This window comes from Pristis pectinata, chromosome 7 (assembly GCF_009764475.1).
Source record: "Pristis pectinata isolate sPriPec2 chromosome 7, sPriPec2.1.pri, whole genome shotgun sequence".
In the NCBI taxonomy this organism is placed as follows: Eukaryota; Metazoa; Chordata; class Chondrichthyes; order Rhinopristiformes; family Pristidae; genus Pristis; species Pristis pectinata.
In genome coordinates, this window is record NC_067411.1 from 22,862,920 (window position 1) to 22,887,686 (window position 24,767).

At 37.4% G+C, this 24,767-nt stretch overlaps 1 protein-coding gene across 1 annotated transcript in view; it reads left to right on the forward strand.

Moving 5' to 3' along the window:
- Positions 1 to 24,767, forward strand: part of homer1b (homer scaffold protein 1b) — a 63,858-nt gene that overhangs the window by 20,433 nt on the left and 18,658 nt on the right. Inside the window, exons 2-8 of the mRNA XM_052020682.1 lie at positions 2,344 to 2,500; positions 4,483 to 4,614; positions 5,964 to 6,056; positions 10,509 to 10,651; positions 14,370 to 14,526; positions 17,614 to 17,724; positions 21,522 to 21,602. Of these exons, the coding sequence (XP_051876642.1) occupies positions 2,344 to 2,500; positions 4,483 to 4,614; positions 5,964 to 6,056; positions 10,509 to 10,651; positions 14,370 to 14,526; positions 17,614 to 17,724; positions 21,522 to 21,602 (874 nt within the window). The remainder of the gene's footprint in view (positions 1 to 2,343; positions 2,501 to 4,482; positions 4,615 to 5,963; positions 6,057 to 10,508; positions 10,652 to 14,369; positions 14,527 to 17,613; positions 17,725 to 21,521; positions 21,603 to 24,767) is intronic.

The window sequence follows — 24,767 nt, forward strand, 5'->3', positions numbered from 1 at the left end:
TGGATGTCTTCACTACCTGAAGAGTTTATTAATGGAATTGACCTCTATGCACTTTTTATTGAGAATCCTCAGTTCAACTTTGAACATTGAATGATGCATTACACATAATGGTTGTAGGCTGTGACAAAGTAACTTGGACCATCACATCTGATAGGAGAGACCAGGTTGTGTATCGAAACTTAAGTTTTCTTATTTTGGAAACGCGACAGTCAGAAAGTTCAAAATGCACAATTGTAAAGTATCTTCCATTACACAGTTCGTTTGATTGGAAAGCTTATTTTATTTGCTTGTAGTGTAACTGATTAGTTTCCTATCAAATGATTACACCCTCTGCAGATAATACCAACCAAAAGCAATTGTGATTTTAAAAACAAAACGTTGAAAATATTCAACAGGTCAGGCAGCATTTATGGAGAGAGCAATGGATGACATTTCAGGCCAGTTTCCTTTCTTCAGAACTGGTAAAATTTGGAAAACTGGCATGTTTATCCCTTGCCTCACTCCGCCAGTTTAAAGAAAACAGAGGTTAAGAGTTTAAAGAGGTGTCTGTGGTAGAACAGAGATCAAAAGAAAATGAATGACACTGATTGTTAAGAGAGGGTTCTGAAGGCTTGCTAATGGTACCTAATCTTTTTGAAGATATAAATAAGAGGGGGAGAAGGAGAGAAAAATCAGCTGGTGCTGCAGACATGTAGAACATAGTAGTTGCAGAAAGTCTGAAATGAAAAGAATGCTGGGAAGGTCTGTCAGTTCAGGCAACATCTATGAAGCTAAATAAACCCAAGTTACTTCAGAACTGACCTGCAGTTTCAGGTAAGATGGAGGGAAAGTCATGGTTGAGGAAAATGGAAGTCATCTCAGAAGCACTAGTGTGGAAAGTGTCATTGGATTTGGAAGAATGGAAGTCCTTCCTTTAAGGAAGCAAGGTGGGGAGGAAGTGTGGTCATGACAGCTGTGAGAGTGATTTCCTTCTCCCTAACACTTTCCCCCTTCATTAAAAGTTTATTCACACCTGCTTTCTAAATTTTCCCAGATCTGAAGAAAGGTCATCAGTCTGAGACATTTAACTCTGCTTCTCCCTCCACAGATGCTGCCTGACCTGCTGAATAATTCCAGCATTTTCTGTTTTAATTCAGATTTACAGCATTCTCAATTCTTTGCATTTTAATATCAACAATCATGTTAGAACTTCAATAGATTTCTCACACCTGGACTTGATAAACAAAAACTATTCTCCTATCCATCATGAATTGAGTGGATAATTCTGGAAAATTGTTTGCTAACATTTGAGAAACCCTTCTAAATAAGTTGAGTAAGTGTTCTGCAGCTTCACGTGTTAACACCTTGTTTAGTAAGTAATTTATTTGATAAAACATTAACTGCATAAATTTGCACCAAGACAAAATCAATATGCATATGAATTGAAACTTGAGTACTGAAGCGAGCTGACAGCAGTTTACTTTAATAGTCAATCTGAAATTAAGCAGTGGTATTCCATCAATTGAGTTTTATCCCTAAAATGTATAACTTGATATGGTATGAAACTATATCTGTTTTCCTTAAATTTTTAACACTGAACAATAATTGGCCCAATGCTTTAAAGTTAGTTGATGGGCCTTGGTGTATGTGCAAGCTTTGTTATAGTACAAATTTGTCATTCTGACTGTTCCTTCAAACAAATATTAAAAATTATATCCTATGTATTTTTTTTGATAGAGAAATCTTCCTTGACCTGTCTGCAGTTTTTGAGCACACCAACCTGCTTAAACCACCACATGCTTTGCCCCATTACACAACCCACACCTTCTCCTGACCCACCATTGGGTTTGCCTACTTTGTTTGCATCCATCCAGTCGCAGCCAGAGAGTTAGTGGCTTGTGTTCCTGCCCTGATCTTTGCTTCTGGTATCCTGCAAATCTTTATCCTTGACCCCTCTGATTTTTTTCCCCATCCATTTTATTTCCCTCTGAATCATATCCAGCTCTGACTTGCAGCCTCTCCACCATTTTCAAATCATCAGATTACTTGTCTGAACAGAAGTATTCTTCAAGTAAAGATTGGCAAGACCAAAGCCATTGTTTTTAAACCAAGTTTGTTTTTTTGGATAATTAAGTAATTGGAAGTAATTTTGCGTGGTAAAGATAAAGTATTTCTAAATATTAATGTTGAGAAACATTATCAGGATTGCATTTGCAAGTGTTGAAGCTTTATTCTGGTGAGTCTATTTAGTTGTCAAATATGCTGATTGCGTAGCTGGAGTGTGATTGAGAAGACTCAAATTTCTTGATTCTGTTTTCAATGAAAACTAAAGTGAATGGAGCGACTTGTCCTTCTACTTTTCAGGGAACAGCCCATTTTCAGCACACGAGCCCATGTCTTCCAGATTGATCCCACTACAAAGAAGAACTGGGTTCCCACCAGCAAACATGCTGTGACTGTGTCCTACTTCTATGATAGTACAAGAAATGTCTACAGAATAATCAGCCTTGATGGGTCAAAGGTGAGAAATACTTGAAAGTACATTTCCTATTGCTACGTGATTTAGTTTCTGTAACTGTAGGCAACAAGTGCAAAAGCATACTGGTTGATAGAGGCCAAAGAATTTTTTTGTGACAAGACCCTAAAGTCATCCCGGTCACTTGCCCCTGACGTTTTAGTCTCTTGTCTATTGAGGTAAGGCCCGGTCATGCAATCATTATGACGCAGAAGGATACCATTTGGCCTAACAAGCTCAGAGAACAGAGCCCACAACTTTAGAGTTATGGACTGTAGTCATTCCCAGCCATACTGATACATGAGTTTTTTTTTGTCGGTGACTGCCTCGCAGTGTAAAGATATCTGTTTAGTCAGTCATTGATCCTAATACTTTTTCCAATCTTGTCTTTGAAAAATGAAAGTTCAGTTATTTTGTTTTTTTGAAGGATTTTCTTTTCACTTTTTTCATTGACACTTTTTTTGGTCATTCCATGAGTAAAGCACAAATTTAATTACTTTTTCTGAGATTGTTTTTGTCCAAGCCTGTCACCATAGGCATATGATAATTAGCATTGTCTGATGGGCTTCCTTTAAGCCTTAGTTTATGTCTGGAATTCCCTTGCATGCTCATGTAGGGTCAGTTTGCTGAAATTCTTTCTTGGAGGCACATGACAATTTTGTGTCAATTTGTCCATGGTTTGATTACATAAATTATTTGTTTTAATTTGATAAGTTAACTCCTGGATGGAATGTTGGACCTGTCTCCACCATAAAAGTGATAACCTTGGGGTTAGGTTTCACTTCCCACACCCTGTAATTTTCTTTTCCCTTGGAGTAGGAGCTTTTCTTGTAATACATATGTATTTTAAGATTGCCTTTTTCAATGTTACCCTAGTTTACCCATATGCAATACCTCCAGTCACTTCAAGTGTATCAGAAGAACACTTTTTTTCTCTGCTCTTTACATTGCAGATTAAGTATGTTGCATTCCTTATGAATATTGAAAGTGGCACCAATCCCATTCACTTCCTGTAAAACATTTACTAGTGACTTTCTCCCTGCTCGGTGCATTTTGAATTTATCACCAACTTGTTTGCAGTTGTCAAGCTGCTTCTAAATCCATTTAAGAATCCATATTAACATAGAAAAATAGTATTTAAATATATATAAGAATGTTAAGAACAATTACTGCATTTAGTACTTAAAACTGAAATTCTTTTTGTAATTTATTAGGAACAGGAATAGTCTGTGTGGCCCCTTGAGCCTTTATCCAGAGTTTGGCAGACCAAATGACTGCCTAAAGGCTTAAAGTATTAAATGTTCTCAGATCAAATGTTCTCTGAAACACCCTGTTCAAGATTTGAGAGCAGTTCTTCCTGATCAACTGATTCATCACCAGTTTAACTGATCAGTACCTTTTCAAAACTGTTAAATATTTTGATTAATAAACAGTCAAATCTCACAACCTGCTCTATAATGACTACTGGAAAATAGTTTTCCACAAGCATATCCAAGAGGGGACACAGCGGTCCAGGGGAATATCTTGTGCTGTCCACTCAGCATCTTTTAATAGCAGTTTTGAGCTTCAGTAAAATTCCAATAAAATGGCACACTTGGGACTTTGGAATAGTGGATTTTCTAGATTATTATATGTTGTTTCTATTAATACCCCATCACACTTTAAATTCAATTTTTTATGATGGTACAATATTATAATAAATACTATGTAACCAGGTAGGTTTAAATGGAGCACAGGAACCAGGACCTCTGAGTGGGAATGGAGCGAGGCAAATATTACTTGGCGAGCCCTGTGCTGAACTATCAGTACTTCCAAATGGCCATAAAGCAGCTTATCAGTTTTTTTCTGTATTCTTTTGAACCTTGAGTGCTTTGGGTTTTATGATCTGTATATGCAAGATTAGGGAATGTAGAGCCATTGATCTTTTTTAAATTCCATAAATTCTTTTAAAGAATTTGTTTTAAAAACATCACCTTTTTCTCTTTCAGGCAATAATCAACAGCACAATTACGCCAAACATGACATTTACAAAAACATCTCAGAAGTTTGGTCAATGGCCAGACAGCCGTGCAAATACGGTCTATGGTCTAGGTTTTTCCTCGGAACATCATCTGACAAAAGTGCGTAAAATCATGTAGCATGTTTTTTTGGTTATTGTATATTGTTCTCATTTGCATTCATTTGGGGAAAATGGTTTGATTCATCCAGTTGCAGTTGTGTTTGAATTTAAGATCTGCAAAATTGAGCCTTATTTCCAGCACAAAACTCGCTTAAATGTTACAAGGCCAAAAATGCTTAATGGTTCTATATTAATACATACAAAATTTCTTTGGATGGTTTAGTAAGTTTTATTTGTATAGTAAGTGAACATTCTCCTGTGTATCCCAGGATGTTGAATTGCATATTGTGATCTACCAGTTGACTTCAGGGTATCAATAAATTGATGCCTAGGTGACCCCAATCAACCAATTTGTAAAATCTGAAGTATTTTTCCCGTCACAGTAAAGCCAGTGACGATCTATCTCATTAGCTAATGGTTAATGCAAAACAGGGGTAAGTTAATTGGTAGGAAGACATGGCAATGTGGCATGTTGTCCATAAAAATCTTCATCACCTTGACAAGGCATTACCAGTTCTTCACTTACTTCTAATTATTTTAAATGATATGAATTATTACAGGGGAATTAAAGATATTTTCCATGCAAAGTGTGGGAGGGTTCTGGAACTCATTCCCTGAATGGCAGAAGTGTGGTGGATGTTTACTTGAAGAGCAATAACTTGCAAGTCTACTACTGAGTGCTGGGAGACTTGTTTAGGCTAGCATCACTTTTTTTGACTGGTGTGAATACAGTGAGCCAATGGCTTATGTCATAAATACACAGTAATCTCACTATTTAGGGATATGACTTTAATAATGACTGGATGCAGAGGCAGCTGGAGATTTTAAAGTGGGTGTGGGTTTGAGGGGAAGGTTTGGTTTTGAAATCCAGCAGAGGTGGGTAACAAAGGACTGAAAGCAATAAATCTTTTATTGTGTGGGGGGGGGGGGGAGGTGGAGGTGGTGGTGCTGGACTTCCATTAGCTAAGTAAATTTTATCTGATAGCAGAACCTAATAAGAGTGAATGTAATAAAGAAGGCTTATTGAATCAGCTTTTGAAAAGGGAGTTATAATGGTGCCTCTGGTGTTAATCTGAGACTTTTAGACCAAGTTTCTTCAAACTCATGAGCAAATTAAATCTATTGCAAGTAGATGAGTAAAATGACTTTGCACCAAAATTATTTCAGCTAGTACTAAATATTTTTTCATTCTCACTTTGCAGGTTTAAATGTCCCAAAAAAACATTGTTTAGGGTTTGTTACTTAATAAATTTTATTTTCTTGATCAGATATCTGTAGTCTTTGTTTTCTTTTGTCTTTATACCATTATCAGCAGATTACTTTTTTTAAAAAAAAACTTTTCCAATACAGTTTGCAGAGAAGTTCCAGGAATTTAAAGATGCAGCTCGAATAGCAAAGGAGAAAATGCAAGAAAAAATGGAATTAACCAGTACACCTTCTCAGGTGAGCACCACTAGTTATTACATTGCCATGGATATTAAATGTGAGCTGTGTGGTGTGCTTTAAAATACAAAAATGTTGGTGGTACTCGATATTCAGATTCCAAGTGATAGAGTCATACAGCATGGAAACAGGCCCCTTGGCCCAACTCGTCCATGCCGACCAAGTTAGATAGACACATGACACATGAATGATAGAAAAATAGGGGGCTATGTGGGAGGGAAGGGTTAGATAGATCTTAGAGCAGGATAAAATGTCAGCACAAGGCCGAAGGGCCTGTACTGTGCTGTAATGTTCTATGTGTTCTAAGTTGCTTATCTGAGCTAGTCCCATTTGCCTGTGTTTGGCCCATATTCCTCTAAACTTTTCCTATTCATGTCCCTGTCTAAATGTCTTTTTAAATGTTGTAATTGTACCCACCTCTACCACTTCTGGCAGCTCGTTCCGTATACCCACCGGCCTCTGTGTGAAAAGCTTGACCCTCAGGTCCCCTTTAAATCTTTCCCCTCTCACCTGGTACACCTTTCTTCAATCTATCGGGCTTAATAGCAGCATTTTGTTTATAATGCCCCTACATCCCCCCCCCTTCCCCCCTGTGTTAACCCTGCCCTGTGTTAACTTTCATCTCCCATCTTCCTGCTGGCTTCTATCCCAGAGGTTTGCCACCATTCCCCTCGCTGTTTACCTGACTGAGCTTCCTATCACTTACCAAGTTGTAAACGTTGTCCAGGATAACCATGTCCAAGCTTCCAATGCACGACGGGGCTGCGTCCTCAGCTCCCTACTCTACTCCTGATACACTCGCATTGCATGGCCGGATTCCTCTCTAACCCTGAGGCAGCAGCAGATTAAGTTCAGTCCCAGTACGAGGCAACCATAAGGACTGAACAGAAGAACCAGGAGCAGGAGTCAGCCCTTAGCCTTTCAAACCTGCTCCACCATTCATCAAGACTGGGGCTGATCTAACACAGTGCCATTTTCCTGCCCCACCCTCATCTACTAATGCCCAGAAATGTATTGATCTCTGGTTTTGAATGAACTCAGTAGCTCTGAGGGAGAGAACTCAAACGGAATGGGGTTCACTCTTCTGCAGGCTCCAAATAGCTTGTCCCTCATCCTCCTCCTTCAATATTAACCTGAGGGAGGAGAGGGGAGTGTCCTAACCCCACTTCAAGTTGGAATGGGAGGAAATCACTGGATGGATGGATTTCCCTGGAGTATGGAAGTGATTGACAGAATACTTCCTCCCAAATCCACCAAACACTAAGGGCTTCCAGTCGGAGGGAAGACATTACTCCTCAGCTCCCTCTGGTTATTCTGTGACCCTCGGGTTCTAGAGCCCTCGGCCAGGGAGAGTATCCAGCCTGTCGAGCCCTGTAAGAATGTTATAGGTCTCAACGTCATCACCAGTGACTTCAGCAAGGGTCACAGGACCTTGGGTCATCAGACTAGCATCGTGCACCTGTCTACAAAAACGGTGCTGAGGTCGAGAGGGTTGGGTTGCACCATTTGTTCGTAGAATACAGATTTATTCTATTGGATCAAACTGAGAATCCTCGGCAAAAACAAATCTTTTGAACAAATCAAGGGCATTGGTAAATTGGTTTATTATTGTCACATGTACCAAGGTGTAGTTAAACTTTGTTTTGTATACCATTCATACAGATCATTTCATCACATTGGTGCATTGAGGTAGTACAAGGGAAAAACATAACAGAATGCAGAATATGGTGTTAGAGTGCAGACAATAAGGTGCAAGGCCATGATGAGGTAGGTTGTGAGGTCAAGAGTCCATCTTATCATACTGGGGCTCGATTCAATCTTAACAGCAGGATAGAAGCTGTCCAGAATCATCAGTTTTATTATCACTGTCTTGAATAATGTGGAATAGGACACTTTTTTAAAAAAAAACTTATAAATTACAAAATAGTGCAAAAAGAAGGAACTGAAGTAGGGTTCATGAACCATTTAAAAAATTTGATGGAGGGGAAGAAGCTGCTCCTGAATCAGTGAGTGTGGGTCTTCAGACTCCTGTACCACCTCCCTGATGCTGGCAACAAGAGGGAATGTCCCACTGGTGAGAGTCCTTAATGATGGATGCCACCGCCTTGAGGCACTGCCTCTTGAAGATGTCCTCAATGGTGGGAAGGGTTGTGCCCATGATGGAGCTGGCTGAGTCTATAACCCTCTGCAGCCTCTTGTGATCTTGTGCATTGGAGCCACCATAATGTGTGATGCAACCAGTCAGAATGCTCTCCACCATATATCTATTGAAATTTGCAAGAGTCTTTGGTGATGTACCATATCCCCTCAAACTCCTGACAAAGTAGAGTTGCTGGCGTGCTGCCTTCATGATTACATCAATGTGTTGGGCCCAGGACAGATCCTTGAGCCTGCTGGTACATGCTTTCAGGCTTTTGTATCTTCTGCTTGATTGGAGGGGGTAGAAGAGAGAATGTCTGGGGTGAGAGAGGTTTTTGATTTTGTTAGCTGCTTTACTGAGGCAGTGAGAAGTGTAGACAGTCCATGGAGGGGAGGCTGGCTTCTGATGTGCTGAGCTGTGTCTATAACTCTGCAGTTTCTTACGGTTGTGGGCAGAGCAGTTGCCACATCAAGCCATGATGCATCTGTATAGGATACTTTCTATGGTGCATGTATAAAAATTGGTGAGGATCAACAGGAATATGTCAAATTTATTTAGCCACCTGAGCAAGTAGAGATACTGGTGCACTTTCTTGGTCATGGTGCCTACATGGTTGGACCAGGGCCAATATAAGCAGTTTGTACTCCACAATGTCAGAAAATGACCCAAAGCCTTGTTGTCCCAGCATGTATTGAAAGACCCCAGGCTCTGTGAATGCACAAACACTGTAACAGTGACCAAGAGCAAGAGATGTCTGAATTGCAGTGGTTTTTGATTGTCCATGTATCCAGAGCATTGACAGTATTTCTATAAAGTAGGCTACTTGTATCTTAAGCTCTAAGAAGTATTAGTATGCAAAATTTGTTGATTTGTACTGTTTCATTGTCAAAATGAAACTAATGTTTCAAAACAAAGACCAGGTGCCTGATAACCTTTATTTTCCCCAGTTAGAATTGTATCCTATTGTAATTCCATTAAACTGGAATTCTCACCCCAAAGTCTTATTGATGTAAAGCAACCCATTGTGACTAAAGCAAATTATGCTTAATCACCTGGAATGTGAAGTAGAATTGTCACCTTAACATTTTAAAGCTTGCATGAAACGGCCGACAGATACGAAGACATAGGGGAAAAGAGCTGGAATATGGTTTATTCAAGCCAGTAGGGAAGGGGCAGTGAGAAACTTGGTTTTAGATCAGGGGGAAAGCTGCATTTCCATTCTTTATGCAGCAACACACAAAGCTGGGGGAACTGAGGGTCGGGCAGCATCCATGGAGTGAAATGGGCAGTCAACGCTTTGGGTCACAACCCTTCATTATAATGGCAGGATTTTTACATTAGAACTAAGACCTCTACACCACAATGGTACTGCAGTAGGTGACCTAGTTGGTCGCTGAAAGTCGTGTATTTGGATCATTGGTGGATTGATGCCCAGGATGGGTCAAGTCTACATCGGGTTCAGCTCATAGCATTGAGGGGTAGAGAGAAAGGGAAGGGTGTATCAGCTGCTATATTAAGATTACTGTAATCTCTCAACATTCAGTAAGAATATATTGCCACAGAATAAGGAATTTCTTTCTCATCAACTAAAAATCCCTAGTTAGGACTTCTGCATAGTTGGAGTGGTTCAAATACCAGTTCATTTTAAACGTGGGCAGAGGACAAACCAGTCGTACACAAATCAATAGTTGTTTAAGTATTGAATATCTTGAGGTATAATGAGAAAGTAATGCAATTAATTTCAGTAAAATCTGACTTCAGAGACTGAATGGAACAGATAGAAGGGATGCAAAACAATGTTGCAATTCTACTCCATTTTAAAAAAAATCTTCCTATAGATTAGAACGTGAATATCTCAAATTCCTAAACACATAATGAAAACAAACATTAAGATACCAATCATTTCTGCCGAATAAAAATATTTCTTTTGTCCTATTAAAATGGATCACTTAAACTACATTCTCTGTACGTAATGCAGAATTTGTCTATAATATAGGATAGTGAATCCTGTTTCCATTGTATTTCTCATTTATGTGTAAATAGACTTAATTGTAATTACATGTCCTATATCTGTCCAAAATTCTGTTATCAGAAAAACCCAGAGCAATCCCCTAAACTGACCTTCATTTTAATGGGGTGGAGAGGTGGGTGTGAATTTAAATGCAGTTCTGGGATGAAGAAAAGATGTCTTAAATATAATACACTCCCGATTAGTCTATGGGACTAATTTAAAACCTTTACAGTCAATGATTACTTGTTCATATCATTCTGAAAGAACCACTGAATGACATGAGAATATTTCTGCTTCACAGGAGTCTGCTGGTGGTGACTTGCAGTCACCTCTGACACCAGAGAGCATCAATGGGACGGATGATGAAAGGTCCATTCAGGATGCGCCACATGAGACTGATGCACGGGCTGAAATAAACCAGAGTTCTCTGCCCTTCACTCACAGGTAAGCATGGGACATGTAAAAGGTTTTGGTTTGTCCCATGGGCATTACTATCTTGCTCTGCTTTTACATTAGAACCACCATTAAGTAAAGTGTTGTGGCTTTTTATGCAACACTATTCCTTTAAGTTTTATATTGGTCTGTCAGAGCAGTGTTTTAAATGAAAAGAAGTGAAAGCAAGGAGCTGGGGCTTGTAAGATTGGCCATCAACAAACAGGAATGAAATTAATAAAATACTTGTATTAATTTTGAGATGCTCCAGACCCTGCAATCATTGAAATGACCAGTGGGCAGCACAGTGGCACAAGCAGTAGGCTGCTGCTTCTCAGCTTCAGTGACCTGGATTCAATCCTGACCTCTAGTGCTGTCTGTGATCCTTCCATTTTCTTCCTGTGACTACGTGGGTTTTCCCCTCTGCTCTGTAAGATGTGCAGGTTGGTAGGTTAGTTGACTACTGTAAACTGCCTCTGGTGTGTAAGTGAGTGGCAGAGTCTGAGAGGAGTTGATAGAGAAAGGGAATGTGATTGCAGTGAGCTGGCATAGACTTATTGGTTGAAATGGCTTATGTGGTAAGGAAATATGGTAAATGGGGTAAGTAACAGCACTTGCTGCCAATCCAGAAGAAATCTCCCTTCAAAAACCTAAAGATCTCAATGGTGAGCATATGACTTTATTGCTATCGGTCACCAGTTCAAAATGCTACCTTGCACTTAGACCTCCTATTACCAAGCTTGTTGAACAGCCAGTCACGTGAGAATTCTCAATCAGCAGACTTGGAAGCAAAAATCAGAATATTTAACTTTTTAAACATCGTACAGAGCGCTAAGTAAAGATTGGAATGTACAAGTGTGATACTAAAATAAATATCAACATTAAAGAAAAATAATATCCATGTAAAGGAATTATAGTACACTTTAATTGTGAAAGACCTATGTAGCTTGCTAATTATGGCTTAGTTCACTTTAAAATAAGCTCACTGGAAAATCCACAAGGTCTAAGTATTTTGTACCAGAGCTAGTTCGTAAATAACTTAAATTCATCTCTAATAGATTCCCCTTAATTGCAGTGGAGAAGGCTGCTAATAGTACACTTTGTGTAGGAACGCTGAATCACTGACAATAATGCAAGGGTTTCTGTGTTAAGCTGTATACTTATGGAAATCCCAAGTTGTTGGTTTCATAGGATGACTAAGATGCAAGTTTTACTCATTTTCCTGGGAAAATCCAGGTTGATTTGCAGATCACTGAGCTTTATTTTAAAATTCTAATGATTGTAGGAACTAGGTACTGAATGAACTAAGTTGGAAGCGTAAGATAGAGGTCTATATTCTACTCCTGTAGAATAATGTACCTCAAGCTTTGAAATAAGGAACATTCTCGGATGAAGTGACTCTTGTTAGAATGTTGTGAAGGAAGTATAGTATTATTCCATTTACTGAAGCTTTCTGAAAATGTTATCAATATTAAATCTTGAATGGATTAGGAGTTTTTAAACTCCTTGTACAATTGGAGGGGGAGAAAGCGCTAGTTGAGCCAGAGCTTAGAACCAACTTTAACAACAGAATATATTTGACTTCCATTTGATTTTAGCAAAGATTTTACGTTGTCAACAGATGCAAGGTTTGGTTGTACTTAAGTGGCAAGTGGGACCTGTCTTTTAAAATCAAATATATTCAATCTGTTATCAAAAGTTATGGAAAATAATAAATAACTAATTCAGATATGGCATTGAGATGATTGGAACTCTGTGGAGTAAAATCTATGAATATACGTATCTCCATGCATTATTGTCAAAAACAGCTGGTCCTTGTGAATTTAGAAGTAGTGAATACACTTGCAAAATGTCAAAAATTGTGGGGGAAAATCAGGGCTGTAAATGGTGGAAATCTGAAATGTAAACAAAAATGCTGGAAATACTTAGCAAGCCAGGTAGGGGAGAGTTAATGTTTCAAGTTGATGAAAGATCATTGATGTGAAACATTAATTCTGTTTCTCTCTTCACAGTTGATCTTTGACCTATGGAGTTTTTCCAGTATGCTGCTTTTAACATCTGTAGCACAAGTAAAATTTGTCTCAGTAAAACTATATTAGAGCTAAATTATATTAAACTGCTATTGTCTTGCAAGATATATACAGTTAGAGTAAATACTGTACAGTGAACCATGCAGCACTTTGGTGGATAAGGCAATGCTTTCTCAGCCATATTTGCAGTGGATTCCATCCAGTCTCAGTTGGACTTGTCTGAACTCCAAGGAACCTGTTTTAAATATTATTCATTATTATTTATCTAAACTTGATTGTCTGTGTTTTAAGTTGCATGAATTATGAAAGTTTAAAAGCCATATTTAAATTTGGTTTAGATGCTAACATTAACTTACCTACTTGACAAGGTGGAGGATTAGTCTTAATTTTGTTTATAATAAGGTGGCTGGATCCTCAGCTGAAATAAAAATTTCTTGTGTGGTGAGCCTAAGCACCCTGAACAGCCAGGGAGCAGCTCTGCTGTTTGTAGTTTTGCAAGTGCTCTTAAAACATCTCTATTCATTTCAAGTCCTGCCTTATCTATAACAACCAAAGTGTATGTTGATTAGTTTAAATAACAATATCTGTGCAACCAAGAATGTAGACTTACTCAAATGTAATACAGACTTTATGTGAAAAGTGGTCAATTATAGAAAATATACTTTCTAGGGAATAAGCAAATGCCTGGATTCATACAATGATATTGGAGTGCATTCAGGCAGTTGTGCCTAAACTGATTCTTTTGAGCTTATCCAATTGGGACCATTCCAATGTTCTTTACTCAGAGCCCACCAAGTTACTCCCACCCTCCTCCCTCCAAATATTTGTCCAAATCCTGTATTTGTATTGCTCTGGGTTAGAACCTTCTGGTGTATCTTGAGGATACTTTACCCATTGACTTGATATGCATTCAAAAAATACTTAACTTTCACATCTCTTGTCTGGTGATGTAAAGTCTAAACTCATTAATCACGAACTGTTCAGGTTTTTTTGTAAATGACCCACTTAGTCCTACCTTTGTTCAAACAGCTTTTGAGTTCAGTTCACAGATGGTCAGATTGCAGGAGTTGGACCTTCTGACTCGACCCAATTTGAAATGCTAATGCATGATCATGGTAAATTTCCAAGCTAATTGTTGCTGATAATGAAAAGGACAAGCCAAATCTTTCAACTTGTGTTGTGGACTTGACTGAGGTGATAATGAAGTGCAGGAGAGCTGTACTAATAACAGCAACAATTTCCATTGATACATTCCCTCCAAAGGTGAACAAACATAAGGAGAAAGAGATTTGCCAGAGAAATTGTTCGGAGAGTTGCTCGAAAGCTTGGTCAGAATGCCAGGTTTTCACCTTTTGAGGTGATTTGAGTGAAAAACTGCTGCTAAGGTTGGACCAAATGGGGAGGGTAAAAAGAAGGCCAGAGTATGAGGAATGAAGTTTGAGAAGAATGACAATCTGCATCCATCACATTATAGTCAGCAGTGTATGCAAAGCTATTAGAATGACAAAGGAGGTTGGCTTTGGGACAGTTTACAAGGAAGGAGACAGAATTTCTGGGACAAAGCATTGACGGGTATTTTAGTGGATAGGCAAGCAGAGAGGACAAATTATTATCTTTGTCTTCAATGTCAGTAGATGTTTTGTTTCAAATCCCTGCTGAAATTCTGCACAATGCTTAATAGTAACAATTTCTTTTTGTAGCACTACAATAGGAAAGCATTGGGAGTCTGAACTGGCAACATTAAAATCCAATAATGCTAAACTTACAGCAGCACTCCTGGAATCTACTGCCAATGTTAAACAATGGAAGCAACAACTCACTGCTTACCAGGATGAGGCAGAACGACTACACAAAAGAGTATGTATTGATACATTAAAGTTCTGGTCAGAAGTCTATAAAGGAGTAATTGCACATAAGCAGTTGTGGCCGATTATAGCTCAATTATTTCAAAAACAGTTTTACATTCTGTTTTAGTCTATTCTAGAAGCATGATTTGAATAATTTCAATTTAATTTTGTCTAAGGGGGCTTTGTGTATAGTCCTCGATCTACTTCTAGGCTTGCAGAATGAGTGAAGATTGCACAGTCTGAAACAACAAATGTGCATGTGTGAGTGCATCTTTGGCTCTGTTTTGGTTAAATATCCAAATCCTCAGGTGTAAGGATTCATAGTCGAAACTGAAACTTGCATCCTGGAAAAATAGTATTCTGTATTATTTTGTAGTTTCAATGTCTAGAATTTATACTTATCCAGAGCTTTTCTTGGAGAATTGAAGTTATGGCATCCCTTGTAGAATAATTATTCACTGATTAACATTGCTGCTTTAATAGATGAGCATTGATGAATTTTTTAGAATTGGTGTATCACAAAGAATAACTGAATATTTGGTGAAACTTGTTATGGAAATGCAAATCTAGGTGATGAATACATTTCAGATTGTGTTAGTCAATTTTGTGTCACATTGAGTGTGTGAGATCATTTAGTGGAAATTTAAGATGTGGCAGTGTGAATTCTGATATGTTCATTGTACACAGATCTGATCCAGTGATAAAGTTGCAGACTCAAAGCCTGTGTCCTTGATTTTATTTTAATTTGGTAATACTGCAAGAACTATATGGAAGTTGTTGGCAGTTTATTGGAGAATTCAGCAAGACAAAAAAATGTTGGATTAGCTTTTCTAGTGCTGCTAAATTGGCAGTCCACAGTACTGGCATGAAGAGGACAGATGCTTCCATAAGAAAGGAAAGGAGCTAATTTAGCTTCAGGGTTCAGATGGCATAGTTTCTAACATTCACTGCCAAGAGACTGGGTTGCTAATCTTCTGCTTGTTTTACAGCTCAGTTTGGATTGGGAAAGCAAATTTGTCCTCAAAGCACAGAATGGTCTATTGTATAAAACTGTAAATTGGGTGAACTTTTATAAGACTGGAAAGGGAGAGAGGTCATCAATTGTGCACATTCTGTCTAATCCCTTGTCAAAATTCAGAACATTCATGCAATATGCATATCCTGATTTGCAAGATAGAATAGGGGGTAACTATTAATCTTAAAGAAAAAACTATTGAACCAGGAATTGGTTTGTTGATCCACTTGCATGTTGGTAATATCGTGGCATGGGTTTCATATTGCAATTTGGAACAAGCTGCAGCTAGTAATTTTAGTACTTCAAATGCAAACTATAGTCTTTAAAACGATTGTTTAATAACCTAAAGTTTGAAGTAAATTGTTTGGTCCCAAATCAATTGGCACAGCATATCTTTTAATACACTCCATGGATTATTATTGGATTTGCTTAAAATATTTAGAAACCAGGCAGATATGGTGTGGGTTATTAAGTGATTAAAGGAAGTGTTTGTTTCTGACATTATGAATAAAGATTATCAGGAAACATTTGTATTTTATGTAAAAGATAATGCAAGCTATATAGTTATTAATCCTGATCTGGTCACAATGAGGGATGTTATATAACTATGCATTTGTATTAATAAGCTTGTGTATAGAGTCTGAGGGGCTATTTGACATTTTATAAAGAGAATCCTGGTTTGAATAAACTACATATTCCTTTTGTGTTTAAAATAAAAATTGGGATGATTACTTCAAGTTGCACCACCGTAACTGAACTTGTTGCTCCACTTTTCTAAAGGTGTCAGTTAAGTGCTTTCTAGAGCAGGAATTTAAAACTCAATACTCTGTCAACAGCTGACCTAGAGACTGGCTAACACATCAGGTTGCGCATTTATTATTAGGAAGAGTTTGTATGTGGGTTTGAGTGGCTTGGGAGCAAGCAAAGGTTTGAATATCTGCTTTTACAGTTTTGTTAGTCTGCCCTCTTGTGTCAAAACCTTCTCCACAGAAACGAATGAGAAAGCACCTTGGGTAACTATTGGGTTACGTTGGAATACCCAGCTAGAAATCTGTTTTTTTGACATATGTAGGATGCAATATTAAAAAGATGATGAGTTGAGCTGGAGAGTTTGTAACTATTCACTTGTTTATCTTACTGTTTTAAGAATTGAAGCATAAGGTTTGAGATTTAGTCATTCCTCCCACCCCCTCCCACACACACACACACACACACACATCCAAATAGTTATAGCAATAATGTGTTGTTTATGCTTTTGTACTCTGGGTTAGGTTTGTGCAGTTTTTTTTTACTTTGGCTGAATATTTAAGGTGGGGCAATCCACTTTCTACATCAGAATTGTCCTGATTGTGCCACTGGGTGTGTATATATAAATGTTTTAAATTTTCAGTAATTTATTAGAAATCTTCATTTAATTCTGTTTGCTACTAATGTCAAAAGTACAAGAATAACACCTGTTCTGGGAATATACTACAAATATTATCAGCTGTAAAGGAAATGCAGATTACTTTTAACACTTTGGACATGTAACCTTAAATGCCCTTAACATTGAGTGTTGAGCTGTCTTTATTTCCTTGTATTGATGATCCACTTTGACATGCTCATTATTATTATACGTGCTCAAAATCTTTGTAATATGTAGTTTGTTGATCCCTATTCAAGGGGAAGGGGTAGTGCTCAATTGTTCTGAGGTATTAAATAATAGCAAGGAGTAGCCAATGGGAGGAGAAATCCTGTTGTATGTTGACATGTGTAAGAAAAGTTTAAGCTTGTGCTTTATGTAAAGACAAAATACTACTTGTCTTATGAAAATTCTGTCTTTCCCTTCATCCTCAATGCTAATACCTCAGCAGAGAAGTCTGTAGAGTCAAATTTTTCCATTGCCTCAAATGTGAGGCTCTTGTACAGGAATGGTAGAACTAAATGTTAATCGTATTTTCTTTTTAATAATGCAAATAGACCTGGTGGGGGGGGGGGGGGGGAAGACTTCATATAGGGATTCATTACACTTTCAGTTCAAATTGTTGGAGGTTATATACATGTATTTCTGAGTCTATTCATTTGATTTCTTTCTAAATTCAGGTTTCTGAACTTGAATGTCTAAGTGGGCAGGCAAATGTACTCAAGACACACAAAACTGAATTGAACAGAACAATAGAAGAACTAGAGGCACAAATGAAAGACAAAGAGGAGGTAAGGGCACAGTATAGTTGGGAACATTTGCACCATTGAATTCTTTCTGAACAGTAAAGCTGGTTGATGCCATTGATCAATTTAGTATTCCCATGTCTTGTACGAGTCCATGGCCGCAAGTGTGTAACTAGGAGCATTGTTTAAAAAAAATGCATATCTAATGACATCCAGAAAATAAGACTTTAAGATAAATCAATTTTGTGTACACTTCCTTGCATACATAATGCTGTGCAATGGAGCTATTTTGATGAAGAGCAATTCAAGTTTTTCAGTGTGGTGTAAGTCACTGTTGTATTACATTTGGATTAAGCTTTCACTCCCATGCAATTGCAGTATTAAAATTTGGATTGGAACAACAATCTTGTGTTCTTTGATTTATCTTTTGATTCAATATTTGATTTAAAGAAATGCCTGGATGTTACCACATGGAAACTGACCATTTATCAAAACCAGCTCATTTTGGTGTTGTCCATTACACAAACAAATAATTCTAATCATATTTACCCATCAATTTCCCATATTCTTTGAATTCCTTCTTTCATCCTCCTTTTCTGTTTAGTCTTGTTCATCTAGATTGACCTGGTGAAGTGAACTCAACAATTCTGATGCATTTCCTACATTCTCCTCTAAATCTCTTGTCATGTTTAATCTTATTCTGACAATGCCTAATACTTCACTCTTCAACTTCTATAAATTATCTGCTATGTACCATGGTAAAACCATTTATAATTTAAAAACTTGTATCAAGTAGCTCCACAACCTGCCTTCCTGTGGAGGATCAAATGAATTGACTGTCGTGGTATTTGTATATCCTCATCAGTCTCGTATAACTGCACTCTGTACAACTCTGAAACCTTGTTATTCTGAGGAGTTAGTAATTACCTATACAGGCCTATCTCTTGGCTTTTGTATGCTGCAGCTCAAAAGCTGAAATTCTATAAATTTGTTATAATGGTGATTTTATTTTTGGTGGTGAATACTGTAAATTAGACCATTGTGCCCCTGATCTGTGAATTTTTGGCATAATTTGTTGGGAAACTGATTAGGCTATACTGCTGTGAGCATAGCAACCAACCAGTGCCCATAGTGTTTTTATATACCAAATGGAACAGATGGTTGAAATTATTGACTTTTGCTTTTTTTGGCAAGTAACTGTACTGACATCCAGGCAGTTTCCCTAACTGATTACCATTTATTGTGCTTGTTTGCTCAATGTAGATTGAAACTGGTTATGTTTGGGAATTAAAGCCTATGCATAGTGATTATATCTTTTATGCTGCTCTGTTTCTTGTTTCTATGATTCCTTTAAAGTTGACCAACATTGAACTTGAAATTCATTATAAAATATAGACAAGCTTTATATAGTACAAAAGTTGGATGTGTAGCTTTTGTATCAGGATTTATGATTTGAGATTGCATTGAATATTTTTATTGGACAGAGTCCAGCTGGATCCAGATGACACACAAATTGGAGTTAGATCAGTTGGAAGTTTGGGTGATGAAATGGCAGATGGAGTTGAATCCAGACAAGGTGTTGCATTTTGGGAGGTGAAATGCAAGAGGAAAGTAGACAGTAAATGGCAGGATCATTGGGAATAGTGATGTATGGAGGGATTTTGAAATCTATAGCTTCCTGAAGACGGCAACATGTCGTAGTTATCCAGCACAGAAACATGCCCTTCAGCCTGACTAAGCTGCCTTCCTGAGCTAGTCCCATTTGCCTGCATTTGATCTATATCCCTCTAAACCTTCCCTATTGATGAACCTGTTCAGATGTCTTTTAGGTGTTGTAATTGTACCTGCCTCTGGCAGCTCATTTCATATATACATGGATGCAGAAGATGTTCACCAGGATGTTGCCTGGATTGTATTATTAACTACAAGGAGAGGTTGGACAAACTTGACTTTTTTCTGGAGGTCAGAGGCTGAATAAAATGCAAAGCTTGTTAATGTTGTCATATTCAGGTCATTAAAGTAGACAAATAGTAACAGAACTGGGAGAGACCACTACCTAAATATAACCATTTTTCAATGACTTGCCCACAGTTCCATGTGCTGCCTTTGTCATACCTGTTGGATCCTCAAAATTTAAATTGTCGAAACACAGTTGTTGCTTTGGAAATCAGTGCTAGCTAATTCTAACAGTTTTCTCCTTTATCTAGATTTGTCATGATCTCATCCCCAATATTTTTCTTGCCACAATCTAGACCAGTAACGACTCTTGATATTTAAAAATAATTGGTTCTATATTGATTACTGATCAGCACTCATTTGCAGTCATTAGATCTCTGAAATATTGCTGTAACTTCCACACTCCCAAGATGTATTATGATACTTTCTTCCCTTAGTTTTACTAACTTATTTAAGTACCCTTTTATCTATTAAGCTTTTGCTCATCTCACTCTTTGACCATTCCAGAATGTACTTTGTCTTGGCATCTTTCTGTTTAGCATGCACTAATGTAAAGCAGCTAGTTACCTAAACTATTTTGTTCATTAATTAATCTGGGTACTGTCTCACTTTCGACATTTTATGTTACATTTGCAGATTGTGTTACTAATCCTATTCGTGCTTTTGAAATAGTTTCTTCCTCTTGGCTTGTAATCAAATGACTGTGGCGACTCACCGTCTAGTCGGGCGAACCGGCTCGGCAGTCGGGTCGCGCGGTGTCGGAGCGACGAGGCCCAAGATGGCAGCGGGCCTCGTCTTTCCGAGCAACAGGGAGAACCCGCGCGCGGGAAAGTCCTGATGACGTAGGACTTACGTCATTGCCGGTTGTTTTGGGCGGGAACATTCTCCCTTAAAGGGCCCGCGCAAGGCGGGAAAATAAACCAGTTCTGTTTGGCAATCCTCCGAGTAGAGTCTTGTTTTATTCTGCGGTAGTAACTGCTACATGACCTCTTATTTTCTGAGAATCTTTTTTACTATGTAAAATAAAGGCAGATGGATATTTAGATTTGAGAAAGTTTCCATTCTACCTTAATGAACACAATAGGGATGCACTAATTACTTGGTTCTCTTTCTGTACTGATTTGAGCAACATAAAATTACAAAGAACCAATGTAAACAATTATGTTCATTTACTTCCACTCATTAGGTCTAAAACTAGTTCCAACAGCTTAATTTTTTATAAAATTAGTTTGGTGGGATTAAAGGGATTTTGTTCACATTATACTTTATGCATTCCAGAAAAAGCCCTAAGGCATTGCATGGTATACTAATTTAAGTACAATTGTTGTCATATAGCCATTTTGCAAACTTTTTGCAAGCTCTTGGTGAATATAATTTTGATGAGGAAAACTGATCACAATGTTGGAGGAATTGTCTCCCAGTTCTTGAGAAACCACAATCCTCCTCCCACTGGGGCAGGAAGACGTGGGCTTTTGTCTTTTATGAGCAATGGTGACCAAATAATGCAGCACTCTTTCAATAGAAAAGTATTCAAAAGGTTAAGATTATGCTCAACTCAAAACCGCTTAAAATGGACAATATTCTAATTCAGAAGCAAGAATGCTATCAACTAAATAAAGATGAATTAAATACCATTTGTAATCCAAAAATTGTAATATAAAGGTTTTCATTTATCAAACACATTAAATGCTTATTAAATATTGTTTCTAGTTAATTCATTCCATTGCTATTCTAATTCTAGAAAATTTGATTCTTGCAGAAAGTGAGAAATAAAAATGTTTTATAGAGAGAACATTTAATCTTCAGAATACAATTAATGGGGCATGAATGATGACTTGGTTATCCACTTTTAATATGATCACTGATGGTAGCATCTCTTTGTTTAGGAAATTGAGCGGCTAAAGAAGGATATTGAAGGAGCTAGGGAACTGGAGGCACAGAGGGACACACTGTCACAACAATTGCAGGTAAATGTTGCAGCTGGTCCCCCACCATTCAGATTTCTTGGTCATTCATGTATAACTCCTCTATAGTTCCTGGACTTTGTTACTGCTGTATTTCACCTTTTAGTCAGAAGCGCGCACGATCTTGATTGTAGAATTTTCTATAACTTTATAAATTTCTGGACAATCAGTAGTGCCTTCTGTTAATAATGTAACAACATTCCAACCAGTTGGTGCTTTGTTGATCAAGGAAAACTGATTCTGGGAGAAGGAAGAGGTCAAAAATGGTTGATTCTGTAATAACTTGTAGATAGAAATGCTTGTGTGTAAATGTTGCCATCTAAATGGCACTGATTTTCAAGCAAATACTGCCACAACTGGCTCAATACTGGGTTAACACATTTTTCAAAATGTACCATGCTTTGCTTAGGCTATGTAATGTGCCTACACTGAGGGAGCTTTAAAAAGTAGCAGATACTCCAAAGAGACTAGACTGGTACTTCCATTCACCTGCAACTTAAATTTTAGAATGGAAGATGGCCTATATCTGCAAACTAACCAAATGAAAACTAGCTTATAGTTGATCTATTCACCTGTCTGCCACTTTCTATAAACCATAATTGGCAATATTTCTACTTTTTTGTTTAAAAGCTAGAATTGATGGAACTGAAATATATGAACAGTGTAAACTACTGAGAATGTTTCCACATGGACCTCATTAGTAAAATCACTTCAGTAAATTAGCACAATTTTACCATATTATTGGTCATTAATAGATGCTTCATAAATCATTCTTGGGTGGGTGAGGATCTTGTCCAAACACTTTCATGTATCTTTTGCAGAATCTAAAAGGTGCTCAGAGCACAGTTACTGGAGAAGGATCACTACTTTTATAGCAGAGCATGTGTAATCATTTTTAATTCCATCATTAGTGTTACCAGTTTAAAGGAATCTGAAGAAAAATTTTAATCTCTAGTAATCTTTCCAAGATTCAGAAATCCTGTGTAAGGTGTGGCAACAAACTGTAGGTTTAACAAGCCAGTACTGCCATTTAATATAATTGAAGATACTAGCCCATCTGAGACTTAAAAGTGAAGATGCCTTTTGATCATCATTTTGACTCCATGAGTTTGCATGGTGTTGATGATTTTCACGTTCTTTCAGAGTAGTATTAGCTTGTAGTTTGTGAATCCACTTTCCCCTGCTCTGCCTGCCGGCAACTCTTCACTTGGATAAAGTGACTTATGTTTCCTTTTAGAGGAGAGTCACAGTGCTCCAGCGAGTGTTCTGTTAAAGTGCATTCCTCCTTTCTTTTTACTTTTTTCTAAAGAGAACTTTTGTTTCTTGGTGCTTTGATTTAAAAGTAGGCCAGCATCCATATTCCAAATGCACTGTTTTGTTGGGTGCTTTTTTTTTACCATTTGCGGATTATAGCCGTAGATCCTTCCTGGGAAGGAATTCTCAACAAAATGCAAGTGAATCTTGTGTTCTGGTTCTGATTGGGAGAAGTTGATGGTTTGAGCCTTCTAAGTTAAGATAACAGACTCTTAAATCTACCACTTGAAGAATTATTTTGGACTGAGTAGATATCTCTGGAAATCTTTGGCTTTTTAAGATTTCATAAGCCATCATAGTGGTAGAATTGGTTGAGAAAGTGCTGCCTTTGTAACCAGACATCTCCCAAACACCAAATCAGTGCAATTCAAGTTTTTTAAAAGAATAATGAAGGTATTTTAGTTGAAATTGGGTTCCATTTCTGTCACTTACCTGTATTCAGGGTCAAACTAGAACACAGTAAGCACAAAATACAGAATCTTTTGTTATAAATTTAACTGTATGACACTACCCAGGATCAATAGTTTTATAATAACCATCAGTGTTGCATTTTGTTTCATTTCTATTCTGTTCTGATATTTAATATTCTGGATTAAAATCTTTAAAACTCAGTTTGATTTGTAATGTTGTAAGCTGTTAAGAGTGTGCTTAGATAATTCAAATTTGAAGAAGCCTTGTACTTCTCCCTTTTAACTTTGGTCCAGCTCTACATTTGAAATACATGGCCAGAATTTTGTGGAAGTTGTTTTTGGTCCAAGTGTAGAAACCACTTGAACCATTTTATACCTATAAAATTGCCTTGAAGTACAAAGGCAAATTTGAAGTTTGTTTATATTTAGTTCATTGGCTAACTTATGAAAGTGAAAATGGTTTAAAAGTCACAGAAGGTTGTTAACAATGAACTTGTTTAAGTGCTAACATTGGAGTTGTTGCTAAGCACTGATCTTGAAGTTGCTTGAAAGTTGAAACTAGAAATACTCAAAAGTAGAGAACAGAACAGTTGCTGACATTGATTTCATTTTGCTAACTATTGAAAAGAATTCAAAGTTGGTAAAGCAGCAGTGGATGGCAAATTATCTGATTTCTAAGTATATTCAGCAATAAAACCATATGGTTTACAAGAAATTGGTTCACCTTTTCCTGAACCTTTGTGGTAGATGAGCACACTTTTACTAAAATGCTTATGCTTAAAAAAAAATCAAAGGCATGGATCCTGCAAGGGAATTACTGCAACAGCCAATTAATTACAAGTCCCAAAGAGTCGTGCTTGCAGCTATGGTGTATGAATGGTATTGCAAGTACAAAGAGCTTAACAGGATCTGTGGTAATTCCTGGAAATGATGCTGCAAGTCAGCAATGTTTTAGCAATTCGTACATTTTCCACTGAGATCTTTTGAAGACTCGCATGGATAAAGAATAATATGACTGACCAATCTGATGTACTTTGTTGCCTCATGAAGAAATGTGCTTAAGTTTGGAGGTTCTTCAGCATACCACAGAAGAAAATTTTGCTTTTATTTTGCAAAACAATAAATGCCTGAAACCAGGAAGAATCATTACTACACTGGACAATGTCTCCATTTGCCCATGATGACGCATATCTTGGAACAAATGAACTGGACAGTAAAGATTCCAAAACTGAATGGTTTAATTTAAGATGCATTTTAAGGATCTTTTTTAAAAAAAAGATGTAATAGTGACAAACTCTTGAATTTTTAATGTTAAGTAATTGATGTGTGTGTTAAATTAGATAATGTGGGAAAAAATATAACCTGGTTCATGATGAAGTGTTATTCTACAGAATGAAAATGTTTAACAAGATTTTGTCTATGATGTTCTTGCTATTTTAAATGG